Here is a 22,998-nt window from a genome sequence, read left to right as displayed (position 1 = left end):
ATTGGCAATCAATGGAAATGATATATACACGGACCATCCTCGGGCTGTTCACGGCGCTGAGGCGTCGCTTTCTCTTCATGTATCGAGCGTGTAGCATGGCGCAGAGACCCGTTACTATCGTAATCCTCCTCTTCCGACGACGTTATCGTAGCTGCAGAGCCTTTAGGATGGTCTCTATACGCAGGGCGGCGGAAGCGCCTCCTCTCAGACAGACTTTTAGGGCCTTTGCGCCGTAAAAAGGAAGGCAGCAGGCCACAGCCCGCCATGGTAAGAAAACAGGTAGTCAAGAGCACTATCTTTCCCCAATTCACTGATCCATTATGTTCGAAGGCTTGGGAAAGGCGAGGTACAGAGAGAAAGATATTGGAGTTGGAGAATGTAGCATACATAGAATTCCAGAAACGCAGGGCAACACCAAGATCCGGGGAAGCCGGTCGAGACGAGTTTAGGGATACTCCAGCGTTATTGGGCCCCATAGCGACAGGCGGTAAGCTCTTCAAAATATATAAGACTCCTTAGTACGGAGTACAAAGCCAATCCCGGTTCCAGACGTACGCCCTTGAAACGTTCTTTCACTAGTCACCGACTTTTGGAAGCCCCTAACGTCCAATAATCCCTGCTAGCCTAGAGAACTGACAAGAGGGAACGACAGGGATGTTCTGGAATGTCAGCCGGAACTCCCCACGAGACGGGACGGCGGCTTCTCTTTGGTGTGCAGGTAGTCTTCGGCTCAATAGTGAGGCAAAAAAAGCGGGTCAATAGAAGCAATAGAACATCAGCATGCCATTATAGTCTATACTATTCGACCAGGAAGCCACGAAGGTTCTTCTGAGACGAGTTTCGAGAGCCACTCAGATAACACCCTGAACACGATATCGAAAATGCGTCCGTATGGTAAAAATCTGGCCAATGATCGGTGGGAATCCAAGACGGTGGTCGTTCGGCCGTGTCTGGATGGTTCGATGGTGATCTGACAGGCCCACTATTTCAGTTGAGACCAAGAATAGAGCGACTATTGATTTTTCGGAGATGGCTTCGGATGACGAAATGACTCCATTGATACTTGGGTCGGTCACATGGAGCCAGAGCCTTCTTCTTTTTCCAGATAAAGAGGAAGAGCCAGGATTTTAAGCTACGGGTATTAGAAGGATAGTTAGCCAGGAGTGAAAGCATTAGGGAAAGGACAGAGGTTACACTGGGAATGAGAAAGCGCAAAGTCCCGGCCATGTACCTTGTAGAAATTGTCGGGGATATAAATTGTGGGTAAAACTGATCGCCAGCGTCTCACCTGAAGAACCCAAACGGGGAGATTGTGCAACGTAAGGGGCAAACTGTCCACCTAGAACAGCGACTCCTTGCCTGTACGTAGAATAGGCAAATGAAATGAAATGCGATACTCTCGCCTCTCACAGCCACGGGATCTGAACCGTGGACTATCGATGAGTCATCCCACTTGCCCAATCATGGCCTCAGGCCGCATCCCGTGACGGTGGTGACTAAGCCACAAGCGGTCAACATTGCTTATTTATTTCTATACTTGGAAAGCACATTGCACTAAAATTAGGTCCAATTCCACCCCATGATATTCCAAGATGCTACTAATGCTTGGACTGAGTTGCCTATTTCCGGGGAGACACCCTAGAAGGTGGTTTACCTTTGCCCAGCATATCAAGCTTGGATATTAATGTGGAAGAGTTCTTTGGGGTGTTAGGTGTGCAAGATAATATACCTATTAACCTAGTAATTCTCGCCGAAGACGGGCCTTGGGAGGCTAAAGACCTATATTAACCTATTTTATAAGGTAAAAGCTATATTATGCCAGGGATAATTTGCCATATCCTGAACCTTCACCGGACGGCCTAACCACCGAGGTTTCACCAAAGGGCCAGGCGGCCAGGATGGTAATACTTAAAATTAATTGCTTATGGCCAGGTTAAAAATAGTGTCACTTCCATCACAGCTCTGAATCCGACTCGTTATGTTCTTATACTTAGGGCGAGACTTTTCACCGCAGAGAACAGCCAAAGTCCCCCAAGTAAAAAATATAAAAAATATAGTAATTAGAGCTATGGCCTTTAAAATGGTCTCAAACACTATCTATATTACCTATAAGTTAAATACATTTACCACCCTTTGTTCTTACTTTTTGTCTGCGCTATTTAATAAATATTTGCAGTTTCTTTCTTGGCTGTTCGAAGGTGCACTGCCCGTTGTATGTCCGACTCTGTGCCTACAACATGTGAAAATGGAAATATGTGGTCAACCAGTCGTTGCTCGATAAACTACATCAGACCTTGCAAACTCGGCATAATGGCAGCGAGGCCCAAGAAACTCCAGGAAGGACATGCCATGGTCAACTGAAGAGGTGAGCCTTCTCCTGAAGTTAAAAAGGGACAAGAAACGGCCTTGTTTAGAGGTGATAAGGTTATTCTCGGACTAATATCGGGAAAAAGACTTCGTTCAATCCATGTATACTGGAGTACGACCCTTAGAAAATTAAGACAGAATAGAATTGCACTTACAAATTAATGATTGGTAGAGTAGGTACCATGTGGTTTGCCAAATTGCTGACATAAAATTCCAGAGAAATGGTATTGTTACTATCATCCACGAGGGCGAGTAGGTCCTCCTGACGATGAATCAACATTTTAAACAATCAAGCAACTGCGTGACAATCCTGGCAGCCTTAGAGGGTGGGAGTTAGTTCCGAGCCCAATCCATTTAAATTTAGATTATGTATACACTGTCGATCGAGATGCAGGTGCTTACATAGTCTCGCTTTGGAACGAGCATCTTGGATCATTGAGGCCCACAGCAGTACGTATCGATCTCGCGAGGATGCGTGAATCCTCCAAACTGTTTATAGAACGTTCTCTTGAACAGTCTAAATACATGTTTGATGACAGGATTTGTGAGACCAATCTGACTCCGATTGAATCGCTATTTTCTGGTACGCTTGACATGGATTTTGGCCTCCCACCCAAATGAACGAGATACAGGAGCAATTATTTACCGATTTAATTTTTATATGGCGCTTTATACCAGTGACCCTTTAACGTGGAGATACAGCCCTATCGTCTTCAGGTGCTATGTATAGCTTTCCTCATCTTGCAGCCTGAGATTTTGAGTTATCTTCTAGTTGTAACGTTGAGCTGCCAATATCCTTCGCGTCGATCCCCCCTTGGATTGTCTCACAGCGCACATATATTAGTTTCATGGTTTCCTTATTGTGTTACAAGAAGACATTGAATCCGAGACCATAATAAACAGAGCCCTTATGAAAGCCAAACTATATATTAACAACTGCCTTGCCATCATACCTTCCGCTTAATTCTTATCTCACCAGGTCGTGCCACCTTTGTGGAGTTTTTTTTTCATGATGTTATATTAGCTTCTGAGTGTCTGGTACTGCTCGCTAACTGCTCAGCAACTCAGTGCTCGCTTGGCTTCCGTGTTCTAACCCGGGCTCTAACATCACACTGTTGGAAGAAGTCTTAGGCTCGTAAGGAAAAGTGGTAACAGACTATGCCACCCGAGATTCTTCAAAAGATTTTCCATGAATTAGAATCGCAAGATGCTGCAGTATTTACACAGGCTTCCTTCGCAGCCAAGCACTGCCACTGTGCTTCGGTGCCAGGATGCCATCGTGCAGAGTTTTAAGTCATCTATACCTGCAGTGGTAAGCGTGGTGGTTTAGAAAAGAATGGCGTTTGTGTTTTAAGTGTTATTCTTTGCAAGAGTTGGAATGTGTCGGTCTGGAAATTGGTCATTTTCTGGATTGGTTTATGGTTTGGAAGATTGATCCTGGTTAGAACATGATCGGTGGCTATATGTTGTACAAGTGGAATGTAAAAGTCCACGAAATTGTCTTCCAAATCCTATATCAAAGTAAAAAAATTCAAATCATTCGTTAAAGCCCCAACACTCCTTCAGCAGGGTATCATTTTGCGCCATATGGCTCAGCATCCAATCAACTACATGCCATCATGCGCATGGGATTAGTTCTGCTGTTGTTGGTTGGGTGGTTCCCAAGCAACAAGACGGGCGCGCTCGGTTAGGTTGCGATGATATTCGTAGAATTTGAAAGTGAACCCAAGAATCATTATCGCCCAACACCTTCCAAATTCAGTATATGCTTAAGAGCATTCTCAAGTTACTCCAACTGTGCCTGTAGCGAATCACTTGTACGTTTCGCTTCGGCTACTGTGTGATCTATGACACCTCGGTCGTCGGGGAAACGACGTTAAAAGTGTGGAATGATGAAACTGGTGAAATTGTCGTTTCGGTTATGTTCTGGTGTGGCTGTGTAATTATGGGCAGCCGTAAAGTAGTGGTTTGGAGTCCCAGAAGCCATTGATTTCACAGAGTTTTCATAGGTGGAGTCATTTTCAACAAATTGAACGAGCAGGTCAACAGTGAGAGCTAGACGCCAAGCGACTTTTAAAGGAGAGCAACGATATAGAAATGAAGAAAAATATTGTGTGCAAAGGATGATTTTCTATTTCTTTTTTCTGTTCGATTTTGTCTGGTGAGCTAGAAGATCTACGTAGGATATTCAAGAACTTATATAGTTCCTTGTCAGCTTCTTGGAGAGTACGAAGCGCTATTATGCTACAAGGGAGTAGAGATAATATAGACGTATGCTGTCTGATCAGAAGTCTGAAACAAAATAAGATGGCATGCGGCATATCAAAAGAGTACACTAGCCACCAGGATCCTTGCTGCCTTCAAAGATGCAATCCTGCCCCTACCTCGACTTCGAAGCTTTTTGCCATGATAAAAGCAGTGTCGAAGTCGGCGTTGAGTGACGCAGGATGTGGACAAGGCTGAATTTGGCCACCAATAAATGATCGCCATTGCATGGCTTGAGTAGACCCTGGATATCTCAAATCACATACTGGTCGTTGGAGTGAGGTGGAATAGGCTCCAACCTTGGCGCCAATATCCATTTTTAAACCAGTTTCCGAACACACACGTAGGATTGTAGCCAAGAAATCTCCTTGAGAATTCACCACTGAGAGAAGACTATAGAAAAGTGATTCAAAAAATACTGGATAATGCTACTCTCCGCGTGAGAACACGCTGTGTCCTGAGTCCTCTACTATTTTATCCAGGATATTTAATAATTATTCTCAAATAAAAATAAAAATTCCGTCAAAGATCTTTGATGACAAGGGGGAGAGAGATTGACATACATGTTTGCTATTTTAGGTTTCGAGGGAGCATAGTCTGTTACTCTTGTGTCCAGTTGTGGTGATAAGTGCGGCATTGTGTCCGTTATATTGGGTGTGTCTGCTATGTCTATTGTGTCTATTATGTCTACTGTACTTGTTGTGTGCCTGTATCTGCTACAGCCTTAAAACCTAGTATTAGGACCGACCTTGTCTTGTTACAGTCCTTATAATAATTTTGTCTTGGAGGATTGTTATGATCATTCGCTCAGGGGGAATGGGTGCCGGAAGAACATTATACCAGCTAGTTGCACGCCGTTAGCTTACTAAGAATCTGGAGGATAACAATAACAACCGTATTGACTGGGGGCCAACGCGCTCATCGATGTGCTCTATCTCCTCTCACTCAATTAATATATAAGAAAATGGAGGTGATTCAGGGAGATGACGCTGAATGCTCGCCAAGGCGCTAGGAGTAATCGGATACCGAATCCCGAAAATTTCTCTAAGGATAGTCTTGGGTGTCGGTATATGGGACTCCCAATCTATGAATAATGCCCCAGGAAAAAAGTCCAGCTAACCTGCTCCTAAAGCAAGCTTTCTGAGAACTTGTTATCAGGTCAATTAGCCCGAGACAAATACAAACTCAGGGCCATTGACCTCGCTCAACATTTGCCCTAAGTCAAAAGATGCTCTTGGGCATTCGATCTACGTCATACACCGTTTTATGATTAATGAATAATGGTCTACAACTGGTCGGTTCAGATGTATCGGTGAGCATTATCATTCAATCTATTTCAAGGATAGGCCGACTGCGAGCACTACACCTGCGATGTTTGCCTCGAGCTTGCCCTCTTTTTCTTGGCTTAAGGTGGATGAATTTCTTATATAGATAGTAGCCTAGCTGGTGTATGTTGAATCAAGGAGCTGGAGGCTGAATCGGTCAAAGAGTACTTTTAAAATTAGTTGTAGTTAGTATACTTCCTCTTTAGTAAAGCAGTGAGACACGTACAGGTCTATAGTTACCTAAATTGGCTTAGTAAATGATGGGTAGTGCTTGATATGTGCATATTCTTATACGCATACGTACTTGATTTCTAGACAACTTGATGTCTTTCTCTTTCCATTTTAGTGCTCACCCCTCGCCACTTTTTGCTCACTGAATAGAACTGATCACTGAGCAGGCAGAGGGGTGAGTAGCCTTAGTAAGGTAGCCTCAATAACCTAAAATGCACCAGGCTAGTTTCACCAGACAAGGTTTCCCTTACGGCCAGACTAAACCCTATTAGCGAATGGTGTACATGTACTTGGTGTGATTGTTATGGCATTTATCAGAAGTCATTTTACCTCTGATTTTTCAGTTCTCCATCTCAAATCTACTTATGTTGCTCTTCGAAAATGGCTCAAATAAATCTAGGGGTATGGATAATCCTAGGAACAGGGAAACCACGCGGAAATACCAAGGCCATAGAACCAGTGACTTCGAAGGGCTTGCTGCTGAGGATGACAACAGTAAATAAATCTATAAGTTACTGGCAAAGCGTTATGAAAGCGACCCTGCCTATTAGCTGGATATAGCACTATTTCTTTCTCATCCAAACTTGCTTTGTCGGTGGCCAACCTAATCGGGTGCCATTTATAGGCTTCAAGCCCCAAAAAGGCTTCAAGACCGCGATCGTCAACTTCTTTGCCACTCTAGGTGAAACCTTGTGCCAACAGCGATTTGGCCACCATAAAGCAGCCGCACTAGTTCAATGTGAACTGGCCTCCACATTCTTCGGCACTGCCCCAGTCTCAGCCAATTGTTCTCTGATTCTTCTGCGCATGGGGGTGTGCTCCACTGCCAACGTCATCACACCTGTCTCCAAGGTGTCTCTCCCCATGATGATCGACGAGCTTAAGGCCAATATTATTTGACAAACTTCGTATTTTAACCCAACTGGAGATGTGATCACCAGAGCTGCAGGGGCTGAGGCTCCAAGGGAAAGACCCAAGACGTTTGGTTGGGTTGTTAGTTCCCTTTTTTCCCTTGGCGATATGCAGGTCGCTAAAAGTACTGAAATTTCCGAGCCACCATGAAGTCAGTCAAAAATAGGCTCATGGCCATCAGACTGTATTTGAATTTCTTTGTTTTTATATTTAGTGTAGTGTTTATAGTGGTTTGTTATCTAATACTTTAGAGAAAAACGAATAAAACACAGATCTATACTTAGTATGTGACGAGCTTCCACATATATTTAAAGATTCGAAATTTAAGGAAGTATAGATCAGGTATGGTATTATTATCTTCATATTTTATTTATAGTGCATGACTTCGTGTATGCCAACTTCAGGCTTTTCCTTTAGGCCCTGTAGTGCCCCTATTGTTTTGTTTTTCCATCCTCGGAGACACTTCTCTTGGGCGTCGCTTCGTATGAGCCTCATGATTTGCGTTTTGAGCCGTTCTTGGAAGCCTTCAAATGCACACTTACGACCATGCACCTCGTATCCTCAACAAGAGGCATGAAAGGGGTCAATATTTTTGGTAAAGACCGACAAAGCCTGTCCCGAATTCGAGTCAGGCAGGAATATCAGTTCGTATCTTCCTCCTGCAAGGTGACGATCACAGATATAGAGAATGATCAATTGGAGGAGTCTCATCTCGATAACACGAGATACTTAAGATGGAAATCGAGGCGTGCAGGACTGCGAAGATATAAATACCCTCTCGAATCTCCTGCTTTCGTCTTCTTCAACAGCAACATCAAGCCCTCAAGCAACAAAGAAAAAGACAATCAATTAATCAATTCATCTTAGCTTCCAAGCACACTACCAAAATGCATTTCACTAAGGTCCTCACTTCCGCCCTCCTCTTCACCCTGTCCTCTGTGGCCATCGCTGCCCCCAACCCTGACCCTCTCGAGGGCCGCATTTCGGAGCTGGAGCGCCGCACCGAGGAGCTGGTCGCTCGCGCTGGCTGGACTTGCTCTATTGGTGGCGACGTTGCTTGCCAGGCGAAGGTACTCATAGGATCCCTTCTTTCATAAGAATCTATGGCTGATTTCATTGTACTTAGTGTGTTGGCCTGGGGAAGTCCGGCGGATTCTGCAACGACGAGAAGTGAGATCCCCCTCTTATTTAGAGACTTATGGTTATTCTGACGAGATCCTGCTTAGTGTTTGCACTTGCCACCAGGGATAAAGTAATTATCTCCATGAGGTGATTCTTCTCGATCTGTGAGATGGATAGCAAAGTCGAAGTCTTACAATGAAGTTGTGTTGGGAATAAGGGGAGCTTGCGCGGAGGGGTGAAGATTTTGTTGTATTTATCCATTCGTTTGGTTTTTCATTTCATCTTGTCTTGGAAGTCAGCACTATGCAAGTATACGGCAGGGCCCTGCCGGCAAGTGAACTTCCAAGCCCTTGTCTTTATTATCACAATGCATTGCTCCCATTCGTTGCAGTTTATCCAGGGACTTATTGTTCAGACAGCTTTGCGTGGTAGGAAGCTATCTGGCACCGTAGGGACGTACAGCTAACAGTGGAACTTGTACCTTAAAGAAAGAAATAATTCTGCGACAAATAAGAATAATCTCATGTAAATAAGTTCTTCATAGAGGAAGCCAATCCTGTACAAAGTCTACATTTGTATAACAGCATAGGGAAGGAGATTTCTGGCCTTGATACACCAAAGTAATCGCAGAATACAAAAGAGAACAAACCAGTGGAAATATAAGTGTAAGCTCGTCCAGGTCTGACTATATCTTGACCACAGTTAATATGTTATTATCAGTCTCGAAATCGGTTTTCATCGCTTACTTTCGCCTTCCACCGTGAAGCACTTAGGGCAGTAAGAGTAGCCAACATTACTTCTTGAAGGTATGTGAGTTTACGTTCTTAAGGCAAAAATTTTCAGCGAAGCCGGAAAATGGGCCATTTAAAACTATTGTTGGCGAACTCGATTTCGAGCGCTACTGTAGACTCAATAAACCCCCACCTCTACTGCCATAATTTGGATTTGGGAGACCATTCCATGTCAACGCTTGCTTATATTCTCCGACTGAATAACTTACTTTCAGGTAGGCAGACGGCGCTTGAAATCCTGACAGATGCGACTTAAGATGCTCTGCTTGATAAATTGATTTCACTGGATTAAGCATCATGCTCCGTATATTGTGATAAAGCTTTCGCCACCCATCATCCATGTAAAATGGTAATACTGCTTAAACTTTGTCGACCACGTCGCTTTAACGTATTGACTAGTACCCAATTCCATTGGTCTATGAAGGCCTGACTCTTTTATCTAATGACTAGATACACAATTCAAGGCGGTAAAATAACTAAGGTCTGACTAAGATCTTAATCTCACTAGTCGTATCTCATAGTTGACAAAATCGTATAACTCTGCTTTAGTGCCATAGCGCTCCGGCCAGTCCAAGGATTAAGCAGGAGCCGGAGACGGCTAGTGCACTCCTACAAAAGAAAACCGCAGACTGTGTAGAATCTATTGATGTTCATGAGCGCTGCTGGCATGCAATGCAAATGTATTTGCATACATTATGTACGTAGGCATATATTAGATATCTTAATAAATTGTGGCCAAGGATGAAGTCCTCGGAGTTCTGATTAATCAGCAAACCGACTTTGGGGGTTTACTGCAGGGAAGTGAATTATTTACTAGTACGAGGTACGCTACAAGTTGCTGGGGTTTTAGTGGTTAGAAGATCAAGCTCGTATAGTGACCAACGTACTTGTCCGTTCAGCAAAAGTTCTAGATATATTGCTAAAAAGCAGCGCCAATAAATATTAGTTTTGTATCTACATAATTGCTGGGTATACCTACTCTGGATCACCGCCCTATTTGTGTTTCTTACTGCTGCCAGCTTTGGGACGATCATACTCCAATTCGGGTCTCCTATGCAGAATACATAATGTGTATTTCAGTTATGAGGCCAACGATTTTGATTGGCTTGTGGTGTGCCCACTATCCTGGCGCCCGCGGAAGTATCATTACAAAGAGTCCAACTGATTGGCTTGGGAATCCCTGTCAACCTGTCTCTGACAGTGTATTTATTTCTCCTTTCCCCTCAGTCGACCATACCCAGGACCGTGATAACAACAATACCTTAGCAATATGTTATCCCGAGTACAGAGATCCGGCGGAAGCAGATCCCGAACGGGATGTCGCACCTGCCGGTAAGTGAATAATGTACACAGATAATGTTTCCCTCTCTCTGACTTCTGCAGCGCCCGCCATGTCAAATGCGACGAAACCCCCGGTGCCTGCAAGAAGTGCACATCCACTGGGCGACGCTGTGACTATGACCTCCAGCGTTTGCCGCATAAAAGGAAGCCCGTCCAGCCCAATCAGCTCGCCCTGCCAGAGCTCACCGACGGATTCCAATGGTCCATAACTTCGGACGAGGGCCGGTGTTTCTCCCACTTCCAGTTCCACACCCTCCCCAATCTCCTGGAACTAAGCAATTTTGTCTTATGGCAAAATCTGGTCCTGCAAATAAGTTATACGGAGCCAGCGGTGTACCATGCTGCAGTTTCTCTAAGTGCGGCCCATCAGAACGCAGAGATCTATGGAATTCCTTTACCTGGACAGGATATAAATACAGCCTGGTATCGATTTGCAGTACAACAGTCGGTGAGGTCATTTAGTCTTTTAATCAAACGGCGCAATTCTCAGGATCCATATTTTAGAGAAGTTATGCTTCTCTGCTGCCTACTTTTTGTTTTGTTGGAATTGCTACAGGGGCACTACAATCATGCATTTAGGCACCTTCAGAGTGGGGTGCTGATTTTAAAAGAGTTAAAGGCGCAGAGACAGCTCCTAGTCTCGGCTACAGGCCAATTTTCGCCGGTCGAGCAATGCCTTGTTTCGGCATTTGCGCACCTAGATATCCAATCCTCGGTATATGGTGTTGGGGGGCCCCTTTTCTGCATTGACGACGGGCTGGAAGCTCATCACCTTGTTGCTTTTAGCAGTGTTTATGAGGCACGACAGGCTCTGGAAATTATTCTAAGTGCCGCATTTCGGTTCTATTCGCATGCTTATGTCCTATCAGATGCGGAGATTGTTCAGGATTATTATACATTAAATTTTAAACAGGGACAGCTGCTTTCTCAGCTAAACCAGTTTGCAATATTATTTAACGATTTCCATTCTCGCTCATATGTTGGATTCAGTGGTAAAGAGAGCAGAGTGGCAGATATTATTGTCTTGTACCAGCAGGCTTTATTATTATTGGTAAAGACCTGCATTCTGCGAAGCTATGCCGCACTCGAATCTTATACAGAAGAATACAGAACACTATTGGCTACGGTGGAACAAATCTTGGGCAAGTACCCAGAGCGCCCTACCATCACTCTTCATATGGACATTATCCCCCCTATCAACATCATACTCTCAGGGTGTCGTGATAGTACTATTTGTTGTCGAGCAGTCTCAATATTGCAGTCTTGGCCACACATCGAAGGACCCTTTAATTCAAATTGGTTTACCCCATTGAAGCCTGAGTCTATAAACTCTGATTTGCAGATCCCAGTGAATTATACAGCGGGGTCACATCCAACCGAGTCAGGGAGGTTGTGGAGGAGATACCTCTCATATCTATCATCTCTGTCAGCCATATATCCTCCCGACTCGTTCATTCCATAAGCTCTCCTGGACAGTTTATATTACTGCAAAGTAAATTCCCAGCGAAGTCTCAACGTCCCCACTGTCGACGAGCTAATCATCGTGTGCACAGAGAGCCACTTCTCTGCAGCACCATGCTTAGACTGCCGCATTCCACAGTCCCGCTGGTTGTGCTGTCAATTTATAATCCTCGGCGACGCTCTAGGACATCATGATTTGTTCTGGCCGGGAATAATGGACGAGGAATCGAGCAGTGGTGGACCCTGAACTGCAGTATCTTCCTCTTCTTGGGTGGGTCTCGCGCCACACAGGTTCGCCTGGAGCATGGCAATCGGCAAGTTGATATATCTAGCTTATACTGCGTCGACCATTGGCGATCATCAGGTCATGGCCATCTCAACCTCGCTTCTATAAGGCCGGTATCTGTATCGTTTATAAAAAGCCCTAGCTCGGACTAGCTAGATCGGAGGAAACATGATGGAAACAAACAACTCCCCCCATGATGGTGCAGATAGATGGTTGTCCTCATGACACCCCCATGAGATTCTTGAGAAATATCTCCGCCTACCTATTGTGGCCACGCCTTTCCATGGGGTCCTTTCATTGTAGTATATATCAGCCGGCGAAGTGGGGCCATACTGCGGCATGTGGGTACACCAATCTAATTTGGGCACCGTGGTGAACTCAGCTAATCAAGACAGACAACGAAGCATAACCATGGCCTAAGCCGGTACCATATTGGGCACTTATTGGATATGACTCCTCTCAGTGCTAGACGAATTTGAACCACTTCGTAAATACTCCTTGGCAATCTTCAGGTTTCAGTAGTAACAAGCAGATAAGAACCGCTTCTCATGGTCCTTCGCAAGGCATATGATCCCTCAGAAGAGTATTGCAAGCCATCTTTTCCCAGGTTGTGGATTCTATGCTTAGCCGGCTATAGCATAGGCTATACATCACCCTCACTTAGCCTAAGGCTGCGAATAGCCACTCTTAGGCTCGGCTGTTTTGTAGCGCAGATTACACATTGCACCTCGGTTGTTGTAAGGGAGCGTGACAATCCTGAAGATCTCCCTGGTGTTGGAAGGAAAATCCACTAGCTTCTCCACGTTAACCCTGCCTACCTCAAGGGGGACGGCTACAAGAATTATGATCAACATGATTTAGCGCTTTGGGCTGGTAATATCTGGAATACTTTAACAGACTGCAATGTGAAAGCTGCATTACAGTACTCTTTTGTCTTGTTGCTATGCTTTGCTATAGTTGTTATTTTGCGTCCATGTTGGTGCTACCCATCGCTGTTTCACCGACGATATACGGTTCATACTTGTATGATAGTAGATCTCTCGTCATTTGCATTTAGCGCCTCGGAGTGTGAGAGAAACTAAGATTGTCGATCTTGACTGCAGCAAAGTTACAGGTTCAACTTTAGAATTTGGCTGGTTGGTTGTAGGTTGGCCGTTAGCAGGAGATTTCCTTTGGGATTTTCCCTCCCGAATGGGACCGGGACAGGAACGGGACCAATTTCAGGAAATTTATGGGAGCTAGGGATTTAGGGAATGGGACGGGAAACGGGACCACGGACTTATAGATGGGAAGGGAATAGGAATATCCCGATTCTTGGAAAAATCCAGTGGGAATTTCCTTATTTTGATCGTGTGATAATTAAATGACTTCTTTATATTACTTTACATAGTAAATTCGGAACGGCAGGACCATCAATGGTCTCAGAGGTAAGCGATCGTTTGGAGTTGCCCAGAATTCCACGATTACACTCCTATCTAATTTTGCTTCATTTATTTATCGTTTTTTGGTTCATCCATTCACTCACTGTTTGATCCCTTTTTTTTTTTTTTTTGCCTCATTTGTTCGTTATTCCAGGCAGTACAATGCATAGTTGTGGTCTTAACAGTGACTGAAGCTCTGAGGCTGTCAGAAGGCTTCACAAGCGGCCCAAGCCAAGTACAGATCATTGAGCTTGAAACGCCTTGGTGAGCTGTCAGATTCTACTTGACCAGTTAGCGCCACGAATGGCACGAGGCTGTCGTCTGACATCCCCGAGGCTCAGCCGGACAAGCTACGCGAAGATAAACACATAAGCGCAGAGCTCCATCCAACGCTCCAGTTGTGACAAGTCATGGTTCTTAAGTCATGGAAACATTCATGAGCCGTCGACAAAGTCCTTCTCCTCACTCGCTTCATTGGGCAAGAGATTTTGCTACCCGCCAAGCAACTAGCTACCATGGCCAGGATAACCGCCTGAAAATCGCCGCCAATGGCTCGATTCTTGATGAATTTTTCAACAGTTGCAATGTGGACTTGTCACCCCCACAGCGTCACGAGCTCTTAAAGCGGTTCCTTAACAGTGCGGGGGCGCGGTCGTTTCCTGAAGCCGCCAAGTCTGGTCCGAGAGATAAGCGAGTCCTTGCGATAGTCGATGATCGATGTGATCCTTTCACGCAGTTTACGAATACCCCAGGAAGCACCGGCTTCCTCCCCGTGAGACAGTGGGAGTCAGAGGAGTACATGCGTCGCCCACCAGAGGGACTGCATGTTCGGATCGCAGGTGGGGATGCGGATATGTTGTTCTACCATCTCAATAAGGACGTAAGGCTGAGCATGCTTATCATTGTTGGCAAGAATGATACTGACAGATGTGGCCAGCGAAAAGGCGTCGCAGAGCGACGAATTGTGTATGTCTGCCAATACATTTCCAGCGCACTGGACACTCTGTAACAATTAATTGATTTTGATAGATATCTGGCGGACCTGACACCACTGATGGGGCTGGCCTTGGTTTCGAATGTGTCCTATGTACAACTCCCACAAGTGCGATCATATCTGTCACGATATGTGGCATTTGACGCCTACATGGGAGTCTCCCAGGTTGATATCTTCCCGACCGAGTCTGTACGACGAATAATACCTCTAACAAACAAAAATGCAACAGCAAAGGGGTTTCACACTGGAGTTCCACCTGCCGCACTATGTTCTTCGCCCTGATCGACCCGAGTTGCGCGACGGCCGCGGACTTCGAAAGAGTCGCTCTTTTCTACCACCATCATCCGGGTCCAACGACCGTATCTACGAAGCCCAGCTCTCGTTGGTAGTAATCGGTGTTGACGAGTTCTTCTGGATGGCATACTTCAGCGAAGATTCCTACTTCCGAAATAGCAACCAGATTTCGGAATACCTCCAGGATAAAACCGATGGGCCATCATTTGGCCTGCGGCTGTGTAAATTTCCCATATGGGATCCAAGATACTATTTTCTTTCAATTCTTTCTATCCGAATGGGCCAGGTAACAATGGAATGGAGGGTGTTGGTGGAAACGATAGAAGGACGTCTCGATCGGCATGTACGGATCTTTCGCCCTCCATCCATGATAGTGGCGTGTATTTGTTGGGCTAAAGCTCGCCAGGGCGAAATAGACGAGGATAACCTGGATGAGTTCCTCGAGGACGACCCGTCCCTGCAGAAAACCAAAGAATTTACGTGGATCCTGTGTACTTTACGGCGCCTGCGAAACTCCCTGGCAAGGCTGATCGCCTCCTGGGCAGCGTTTGACCGAAATAATAGTGTATACTTTGATTTAGACTCGGACGGAGCACTGGCAGCCAAGTTCCGGGAATGTTTCTTTTCAGTCCGACAATCTACAGCAGAGCTCAATACTCTCCAGATGGTCCTGGAACAGCGGATTGAAACAATGGAGAAGATGGCCAGTGTTGTATGCCCCCTTCATCCCGATTCTATTTTACATCTACCTATATGTCTGTGGAATGTCCACTGATCGTGACGTCCAGTTGGTAAATGCCTCATCGTTGGCGGAGAGCATCACGGCCACTCGGCAAGGAGATAATATCCGGCTATTAACGTATATCACAATCGTGAGTTTCAAAAAGAAAAAAAAAAAAAAAGGGGAGAAGCTGCTTGTACCCTCTCTAATATAATGGATTTAGCTATACCTACCTGTGACACTTGTGACGGTGAGTGCTACGACACTAGACCTTGACGAGTGGGAAAAGAGAACAAAATAAAGAAAATAAATGAAATTCAAGAAGGATGCGGCTGACATCAGTCATACAGAGTGCCTTCAGCATGAACCAGGTCAGCAATGACATCGCCTGGTGGAAGTACTGGGTTTCTCTGTTCTGCCTGACAAGCGCTACAGTGGCTGTAGCGGTTGGACTACATCTCATGGTACATCAGATGAGGAATTCGAACATTCGCAGCATGCTGGGATATACCAGATGAGATTAAATATGTTATATCGACGTCTCTTCAAGAAAAGGATCTACCCTATCATTGAAACTTCTACTCTCTTCCGATTATTTGGTATAAAAACACCCCGAGCATGCTGTATGATTGCAAACGACGCACGTTGGTTGAAAATTGTACATTTTCGGGCCATCATTACATTGGCACTATGTCGGTGTTAGATAGTGAACATCCTAAGAACAGTCGGCCCATCCAGTGCTATCGAGCAAGGTAGATGTAGGCATCTAGCAGTATTACGAGACAGCTGACAGGAATGCAACAAAAGGCAAGAAGGTGACATAGACAAGACCGAAGAGGGACGAAGAGATACGGTATTGGCCATAGGTGAATAGGTCAAACTCACACAAATGTACATGTACGTATAATTACGTACTCCAGCCTCTTGGATGGGACACTGACACTCGGCGCATTTTGAATGTCTGCATCGGTTGCAGACTGTCACATTGGACTTGTTGTATGCCTTGCAGGTTTTGATGCACTGGAGTTTATTCCTCGAAATATTGTAAGCAAGGGAATGCATATTTGGAGGGATACTAGGTTGTATACTGGATTTCATGTAGGGTGAGACGATAGAGAAGGCTAAAGAAAGCGCAGCAGAATAGGTAGAGAAGGGACCTGAAATAAGAGACACGTACACAGAACCAGTCGTTTCCTAGCTGCCTTGTGCCGGGGAGATCGTCGTCACCATTCCAAAAGCTGGGTGTATATCCCCAGGGGGAATCGGGGATGTCGAATGACTCTATAGATGGGTTTTTCATCTTTCTTTCCTTCTCTCCTGCCGGGATTGTGGCGAAAAAGAATAGATCTATGTATGTATATGAGGGGTATTATTCCGCTGAGGTCGAGCGGTATTGTGTGGGACACTCGCAGAATTCTCAGGGACGAAAACTAATGCGTGACTAACTAATTCTTATTGCACAGCTTCGTGACGCTGACTGGATGTGCGCCAACGATCCAACGTGCCTTGTGCTAACGGGCGAAATTTACCCCGCTTTTGATTAGGCTGTCGAAATTATGCTTTCGAAGGAAGCCCGCTGGCTCCAGCCCCGACACATTAGGTCTTATCTTCATCTCTTTTCCACAACCTTCCTCAACTGCTACCCTGACCACATGAACATGCCTTCTATTCCAGGGCTACAAACCCAGCGTTTCTCTACAGTCCCAGTCACCAAGTTCGGAACCGGCGCCGCCAGCCACAACCCCCTGACCGTGCCCTGTCCCGTCCCGCTAGGCTTCTGTAAGGTGACAGACTAATATGCTCACCCTGGCTGGGACGACTGCCATAACCTGGATCGTCAACATCCATTCCACATCCACAGCACACAGAATATCTCTATTCCCTCCTCAGTTCCTACCTACCACTTGCCGTCCCTAGAAAAATGAGTTCCGCTACTTTCACATAACGCCTTCACACCATGGAACCCCTCGTATACCAAATCATCCCCGCCGCACAGCTCCTTAAATCCTCCCCGATACCAACCCCTGTCTCCACCGTCAAAGGTCCTCTCTTTCCAAGGCACTTCATGCCGGCCCCTCTCTGAATATGCTGTGGAATTGGAACGAGACATACAGCAGTACCCTTTTCCTGCACGGCCACCAGCTGAGGCGTGTGTGCACAGCAGTGCCCGACCAGGCACTTCACTGAGCTTCTACCAACGACATAATGAAGAACCAGCGTCAGTGTCCGGAAATTTGCTTGAGGATAACCCCACCTATATTGCAGCCGCTTCGCGAGCACAAACACTAAGCAGCTCGTCAATTCGAGGTGCAGATTCTCTGGTTGACTTTGGAAATATCGTGGATGGTTCCATTGGATTACCGCCGTCTATCCAGGTTACTGTAGAGAGTCCTTCTCTTTCAGATAGTGTGCGAAGCCTGGAAGAGCTACCGCCAATTCTAGACAGACCAAGGGCCATTCCTATCGATCCAATCATCTCAGTGATGAGGACCTGTTAAAAGCTTTCCAGATCCACCAAGGTGTCCATATGAGAGAGAGATAGCACTGGGACCATTTATCAAGAGCCAGATTGTCCGTATCCTGAATCTCCCCTTATTCTACAAAACAAACCAAATCATCATCACTTGGTTCCCGTTGAATCAATCAGCCAGGATAGGTCGCCTTATACAGCCAACCGCTCTTATTACTGTGGATACGATTTGCACCTCATGAACAACAGTCGTGAAACCGACGCGATGTGTCCTGAAGACCAACGGCACCACAGTCACATTGACACCAGCGACCAGCCTAGATCCCGCAAGGGGCCGTCGAATGGAACAAAGAAATCCGAAAGACAGCCTTCCAAACGACTAAGGCTTGCCGCTGTACCTCCGCCCACCGAAATTTCTTTTACCACCGTTAAAATGTGCGCCGACGACGAAGGTCTTTGCGTCAGACCTCTACTTCATACGATCCGCCGAGCTCTGGGCAAGATACAACTTGGAATCTCGAGGCGCGAACGCCTCCAGGCTCAATCGATCCTCTGGGGCACGCCGTCATGGTACAGCGTCGTTTCGGGATCATGCGCCAGTATGATTCGGCAGAGTCTGCATCTCCAGGCAGCTTGCACGGAAGGCCAACTGAGGCGATCTCGACACGATCACTATGATTCAGGGGAAAGGGGGTGGAAGAACACTATAACAGCTACGCGCACGTAGCCTACTAAGGACTGTGTTATTCCTCAGGGAACCCCGCAGAGTGCTGTCAGAATGAGCTAGTCCTGATTGGGACATCATATGAAATATACATATACACAATACCCCTTAAAGAAGGGTTGGGTAGAATATCCTTCTGAATACAATCAATTCAGACCTCCCACTATATCTGACAAGTGGCCAGGCGCTAGACTCTCGGGGCTCGGGTACATACATTTTCATATCACCAACAATGGCATGGGTTTGTAATCGACAATCATCGTAAAGAGTAGAGAGTACGGTATATAGTCTCTCGACTAGGTCTTCCTCGAGATCCCGACCGTGCGCTTTAAAGCACCACTCTCCTCACTGTCCAGGAAATCCCCATGAAGTCAGCATAGTGCGATATGACACGTTGCAAGCAATACGCTGGTGGAAGCTGTCACCAACATACAAAGAAACAATCGTGACGGCACTTGGCCCTCCATGATCTCATTTTTGCCCCCAGCAAACATGTTTTTCATATTATATGCAGGTAGATATCCTGGACACTCTCCGAAAGAGGAAGTAAACCGACAGTGGCATCCCCTCTCTGGCCAAGAAGACAGCAGGAATATTTCTGCAGTCATCCTGCAAGCAACCCCTGCGAATCACACGTCAGTATTGATCAAGCCTATAAAGATGCCCCTCCCCATCCCGACATAACAACCAGAGTCAGCTCTAAACGGGGTCACAGGTCACAGCCATCATGCGGTTTCTGTGCTTACATGGGATGGGGGATAATGCGCAGGTGGCTCGAGTGTTGCAGCCCCCTCCTCTCGAGACCAACTAGCACACGTCGACAGGTCTTGGAAACTCAGACAATTAGGTAAGATCTATTCTACATCCCATACAAGCGACCACGACATTGGCTGGGTCCTCAGCTTAGGTACGAGTGGGTGTACGGGTCAATATCAACAGCCATGGGCCCCTGGTAAGTCCACAGAAATCATGGACCAATCCATCTCTTGGATCATCACCATCCCCTTGCTCTTCCTCCCCCGCGCTCTGATCCGGGGTGATCGACGTATCATGGAGGCGGCCACGGATGGCAAGGTCATCGACGTGCCGACAGTTCATATCTGGGGGCGAAACAATCAGCGCTATGGCTATAGACCGCAGCTGAGCGCGCTGTGTTGTCGCCGTCTGTGAGAGGTCTACGTCCATGTGGGACATGAGATCCCCGGGCCGCACGATCTGGACGCGGTGGTGCGGGCAGTTCAAGCGATCAAGCGGACGTTGGTCAGGGCTACAGAATAAGAGGACGGTATAGAGAGGAAGATAAAACGATGCTATGGTAACTCCAACTATATAATATGATGGCATAGATATAATTCACATAGTAGGTCCGTAACTGATGAAAACTACATCAAACGTGTATATCCGACATGGCTCCCGACGGGTTCGAGCCGCGACTCGACACGGAGACAAGCGGATACCGATCCGACTCACCCTTACCCGGACCGCCATTCGGATAGCTCGTTTTCGAGGCAGTTTTGGAGTGCTGCGAGCGATGCCGGGTGCCCCCGGAGAGCGAGTCCTGCAGAGAGCTGCCCAGACACGTCAGACGCTGCTCCGGATCGAAACTCTTGAAGAACCTGGGCATGACCGGCAAACAGGCAACCATGATGCCCATGGACAGCTCGGGGATGGTCCACAGACCTGCTAGGAAGCTGTAGTAGGAGACGTTGTCGGTATGGTACAGAACGACGGTGTAGGCAAGACGGACGATGGAGGCGGCACATGCCCTGACTTAGTTAGAAGAATAATACAAAGAAAAAGAAAATGAAGCAAAGAGGTACATTGCTCCCACTAGAAAAATAGCCGACACGGCGATCTTCCGGCCCAGCGGCATGTGGAGCGACCATATACGCAACTGTGGCAGCACGAGAATGACAATGTCCGAGGCCGAGTTAATGGAGCCGGCGACGACGTCCTGCAGTATTATATTCAGACAGCTGCCCGATAACCAGGGCTTCCAGAACTTCTCGCGCGGTCGGCAGGGGAACAGCTCAAGAAAGAAGCCAATTAAGTAGAAAATAAAGTTAACCGCGATCAGGAAATGGCATGTCCAGTAGAACCGGCCGCTGCGCACCGGCGCGAACACCTCGACAAACTGCAGCAAAATGGCCAGTTTAATGAAGAAGATATTCCAGCCATACATAACGGAACCGACGTGAAAGTACTACCCAAAAATAAGCAAAGGTCTTCACCAAAGAGCGAGGGGAGAGAGAGAGATACAAGCAGCATGGACGAAAAGTCCTTCATTCGCAGGTTCCACTGATCCACTCCAGGCGCCACTTGCAGCAACAACCAGGAAGGGACGAAATACCCCATGAAAATAGCCTGCAAGGTCAGTCGGGGAGACGGAGGGGGATATTCGATTTGGCATACCCAGGCGACGAGGATGGAATCTGAGGGCATTAGCGACATCAGTCCGGCCTTGGGACAAGAGAGCCACTTACAGTCTGACAGATCCACCTGGCGAATGATCCGGATCTTGGTGTACATCCGCACGAGGAGCACAACCGAACAGAGGATCCAAAAAGTCAGAATGACGGCGCGTCCGGTCGCCTCCAGTTTGGGCGGATCGACGAAGTTGGACCTCACTCCAGGTGGAGTAGCAGCCGCGGGGAGTTGCAACAATTGTTCCATGGCGTGGAAGTGGATGGATGTTCTGAGTCTCTGGGATAGGAGTGAGAACGATCATGATATTATATAGAGCAGGAGATGGGAGAGCTTTTGTAGAGAATTAAATTAATATACGTACTGTACATTGTCAGTGACATCTTAAATAGGGGCGAAAATACCAGGACGGTCCAATAGTTAGAGTCGGAGGGTTAATCCATTGCTTCTTGAGGATTATCAGACTCAACCGTCTATGAATTCTGTCTTGTCATCCCACTTGTTTTCCTCTTTATCTTTGGTTTATCATTTGTCGAACCTTCTGTCTAGACCTCAATTCAAACTATACGGTAATTTTCTCTGTTGACATCATTCAATCATGGAGAAATCTCCCCAGATTGTAAAGGATGTCGGCGAAAAGTACATCGGTGGACTGCGCCTCCATCTGGTCATAGTGGCCATCGCCTCAAGGGTTTTGTACAACTGCTACCGGGGACTGAGCGCACACGAGAAGTTGCCATGATATTGCTCGAGAGATTAGGCGGTACCAATTAACTATTTGTGGATGGAGACCTGGGATCAATTGCGTCTGATGCCCCGCATTGCCATTCGGGGGCCGCCTTCCTTTTGCTAGAATAAACTAGTTCTGATTGGCACATCGTGTGAAATATATATACTAAAATACCCCCGTAGACGCTAGGGGGTGGGCAGAACTTCCTTCTGAATACAATCAACTCAGGCCTCGCAAGACGAATCTCATTATATCCAACACATTTTCACCGTGATATAGACCCGAGCGCCTAGCGCCTCAGCACCCTGCGAGGTATTTTCCACTGAGTACCTGCCCCTATTCATTGATAGAGAGTGCGTTCATCAGATAGTATTGAAGGCAATATAGATACTATCAAACACAGCCCTTAGCTACGCGCGCGTAGCTGTTATAGTGTTCTTCCACCCTCTTTCCCCTGAAGTATAGTGATCGTGTCGAGGTCGCTTCACGCGGAGCAGGCCAGGATACGTACCGTGCAGAGATCGGGATTCAGGACCCAGACGAGTTTCAGTCCGTCTCATAGTCCCATGGGAATTGCATTTTGATTCCCACCCCGTGCCAAGACTTTCGGGAAGGGATTCCGATTTCCAGATGGGATATTCCCTTTCCCCAATAGGTATTTCAAAAAAGTTGTCCAGATTTTACGGGAAGGGAATCCCACCGATTTCCCATGGGAAAATCCCTTCCCAACGGTCAGCCTACATTCTCTAAGGTCACATATAGCCAGTCTGGTACCGAGTTTGGTTGAAACCAGGTTGTTTGAAGAGATTAATCTTTAAAAATAACCAACGGCCGAAGATACCGGCCAAGTGGATTAATGGTCTTAATAATTGACACCCACTCTTTATTTTCCGGCCCTTGAATAAGTGTATACTTTTTTCCACTCTCTGCAATTATTGTAGAATTTGTACCAATCCCAAAACCAATTCCATGCTTATCCATATTCCATATGGATTCCGGCTGTATGCAATATTTGGTGGTTATCTCTTGGAAAAGCATATAAAAAGGACGGATTGGTTCTGGTCTGGTTCCCTGTACGCGGCTTGATGGTATCCTTCCGCCTATACAGCTTTGAACGCG

The 22,998-nt window shown here is 46.4% G+C and overlaps 5 protein-coding genes across 5 annotated transcripts; 4 read left to right on the top strand and 1 right to left on the bottom strand.

Annotated features, from left to right (window-relative positions):
* Positions 1–7,987: 7,987 nt before the first annotated feature.
* Positions 7,988–8,274, top strand: ATNIH1004_008865 (uncharacterized protein; the record flags this gene model as incomplete). Its single annotated transcript, XM_033573468.1, has 2 exons — positions 7,988–8,170; positions 8,227–8,274. 2 exons carry the CDS (start codon positions 7,988–7,990, stop codon positions 8,272–8,274), a joined length of 231 nt encoding a protein of 76 aa, XP_033424020.1.
* Positions 8,275–10,283: 2,009 nt separating this feature from the next.
* ATNIH1004_008864 (Zn(II)2Cys6 transcription factor domain-containing protein) lies at positions 10,284–10,971 on the top strand (the record flags this gene model as incomplete). Its single annotated transcript, XM_033573467.1, has 3 exons — positions 10,284–10,345; positions 10,397–10,802; positions 10,966–10,971. 3 exons carry the CDS (start codon positions 10,284–10,286, stop codon positions 10,969–10,971), a joined length of 474 nt encoding a protein of 157 aa, XP_033424019.1.
* Positions 10,972–13,946: 2,975 nt separating this feature from the next.
* On the top strand, positions 13,947–16,049 carry ATNIH1004_008863 (uncharacterized protein; the record flags this gene model as incomplete). The annotated part of the gene is made up of 8 exons (XM_033573466.1): positions 13,947–14,402; positions 14,460–14,488; positions 14,552–14,705; positions 14,746–15,153; positions 15,217–15,522; positions 15,599–15,682; positions 15,755–15,781; positions 15,882–16,049. 8 exons carry the CDS (start codon positions 13,947–13,949, stop codon positions 16,047–16,049), a joined length of 1,632 nt encoding a protein of 543 aa, XP_033424018.1.
* Positions 16,050–18,239: 2,190 nt separating this feature from the next.
* Positions 18,240–18,728, top strand: ATNIH1004_008862 (uncharacterized protein; the record flags this gene model as incomplete). Its single annotated transcript, XM_033573465.1, has 1 exon — positions 18,240–18,728. The coding sequence occupies one exon, from the start codon at positions 18,240–18,242 to the stop codon at positions 18,726–18,728; it is 489 nt and encodes a 162-aa protein (XP_033424017.1).
* Positions 18,729–19,628: 900 nt separating this feature from the next.
* Positions 19,629–21,398, bottom strand: ATNIH1004_008861 (uncharacterized protein; the record flags this gene model as incomplete). The annotated part of the gene is made up of 5 exons (XM_033573464.1): positions 19,629–19,992; positions 20,132–20,491; positions 20,546–20,859; positions 21,138–21,157; positions 21,209–21,398. 5 exons carry the CDS (start codon positions 21,396–21,398, stop codon positions 19,629–19,631), a joined length of 1,248 nt encoding a protein of 415 aa, XP_033424016.1.
* Positions 21,399–22,998: the final 1,600 nt, after the last annotated feature.

This window comes from Aspergillus tanneri (genome assembly GCF_003426965.1).
Source record: "Aspergillus tanneri strain NIH1004 chromosome Unknown AapTan_6_pilon_pilon_pilon, whole genome shotgun sequence".
In the NCBI taxonomy this organism is placed as follows: domain Eukaryota; kingdom Fungi; phylum Ascomycota; class Eurotiomycetes; order Eurotiales; family Aspergillaceae; genus Aspergillus; species Aspergillus tanneri.
This window is presented reverse-complemented; position numbering and strand designations above follow the sequence as displayed.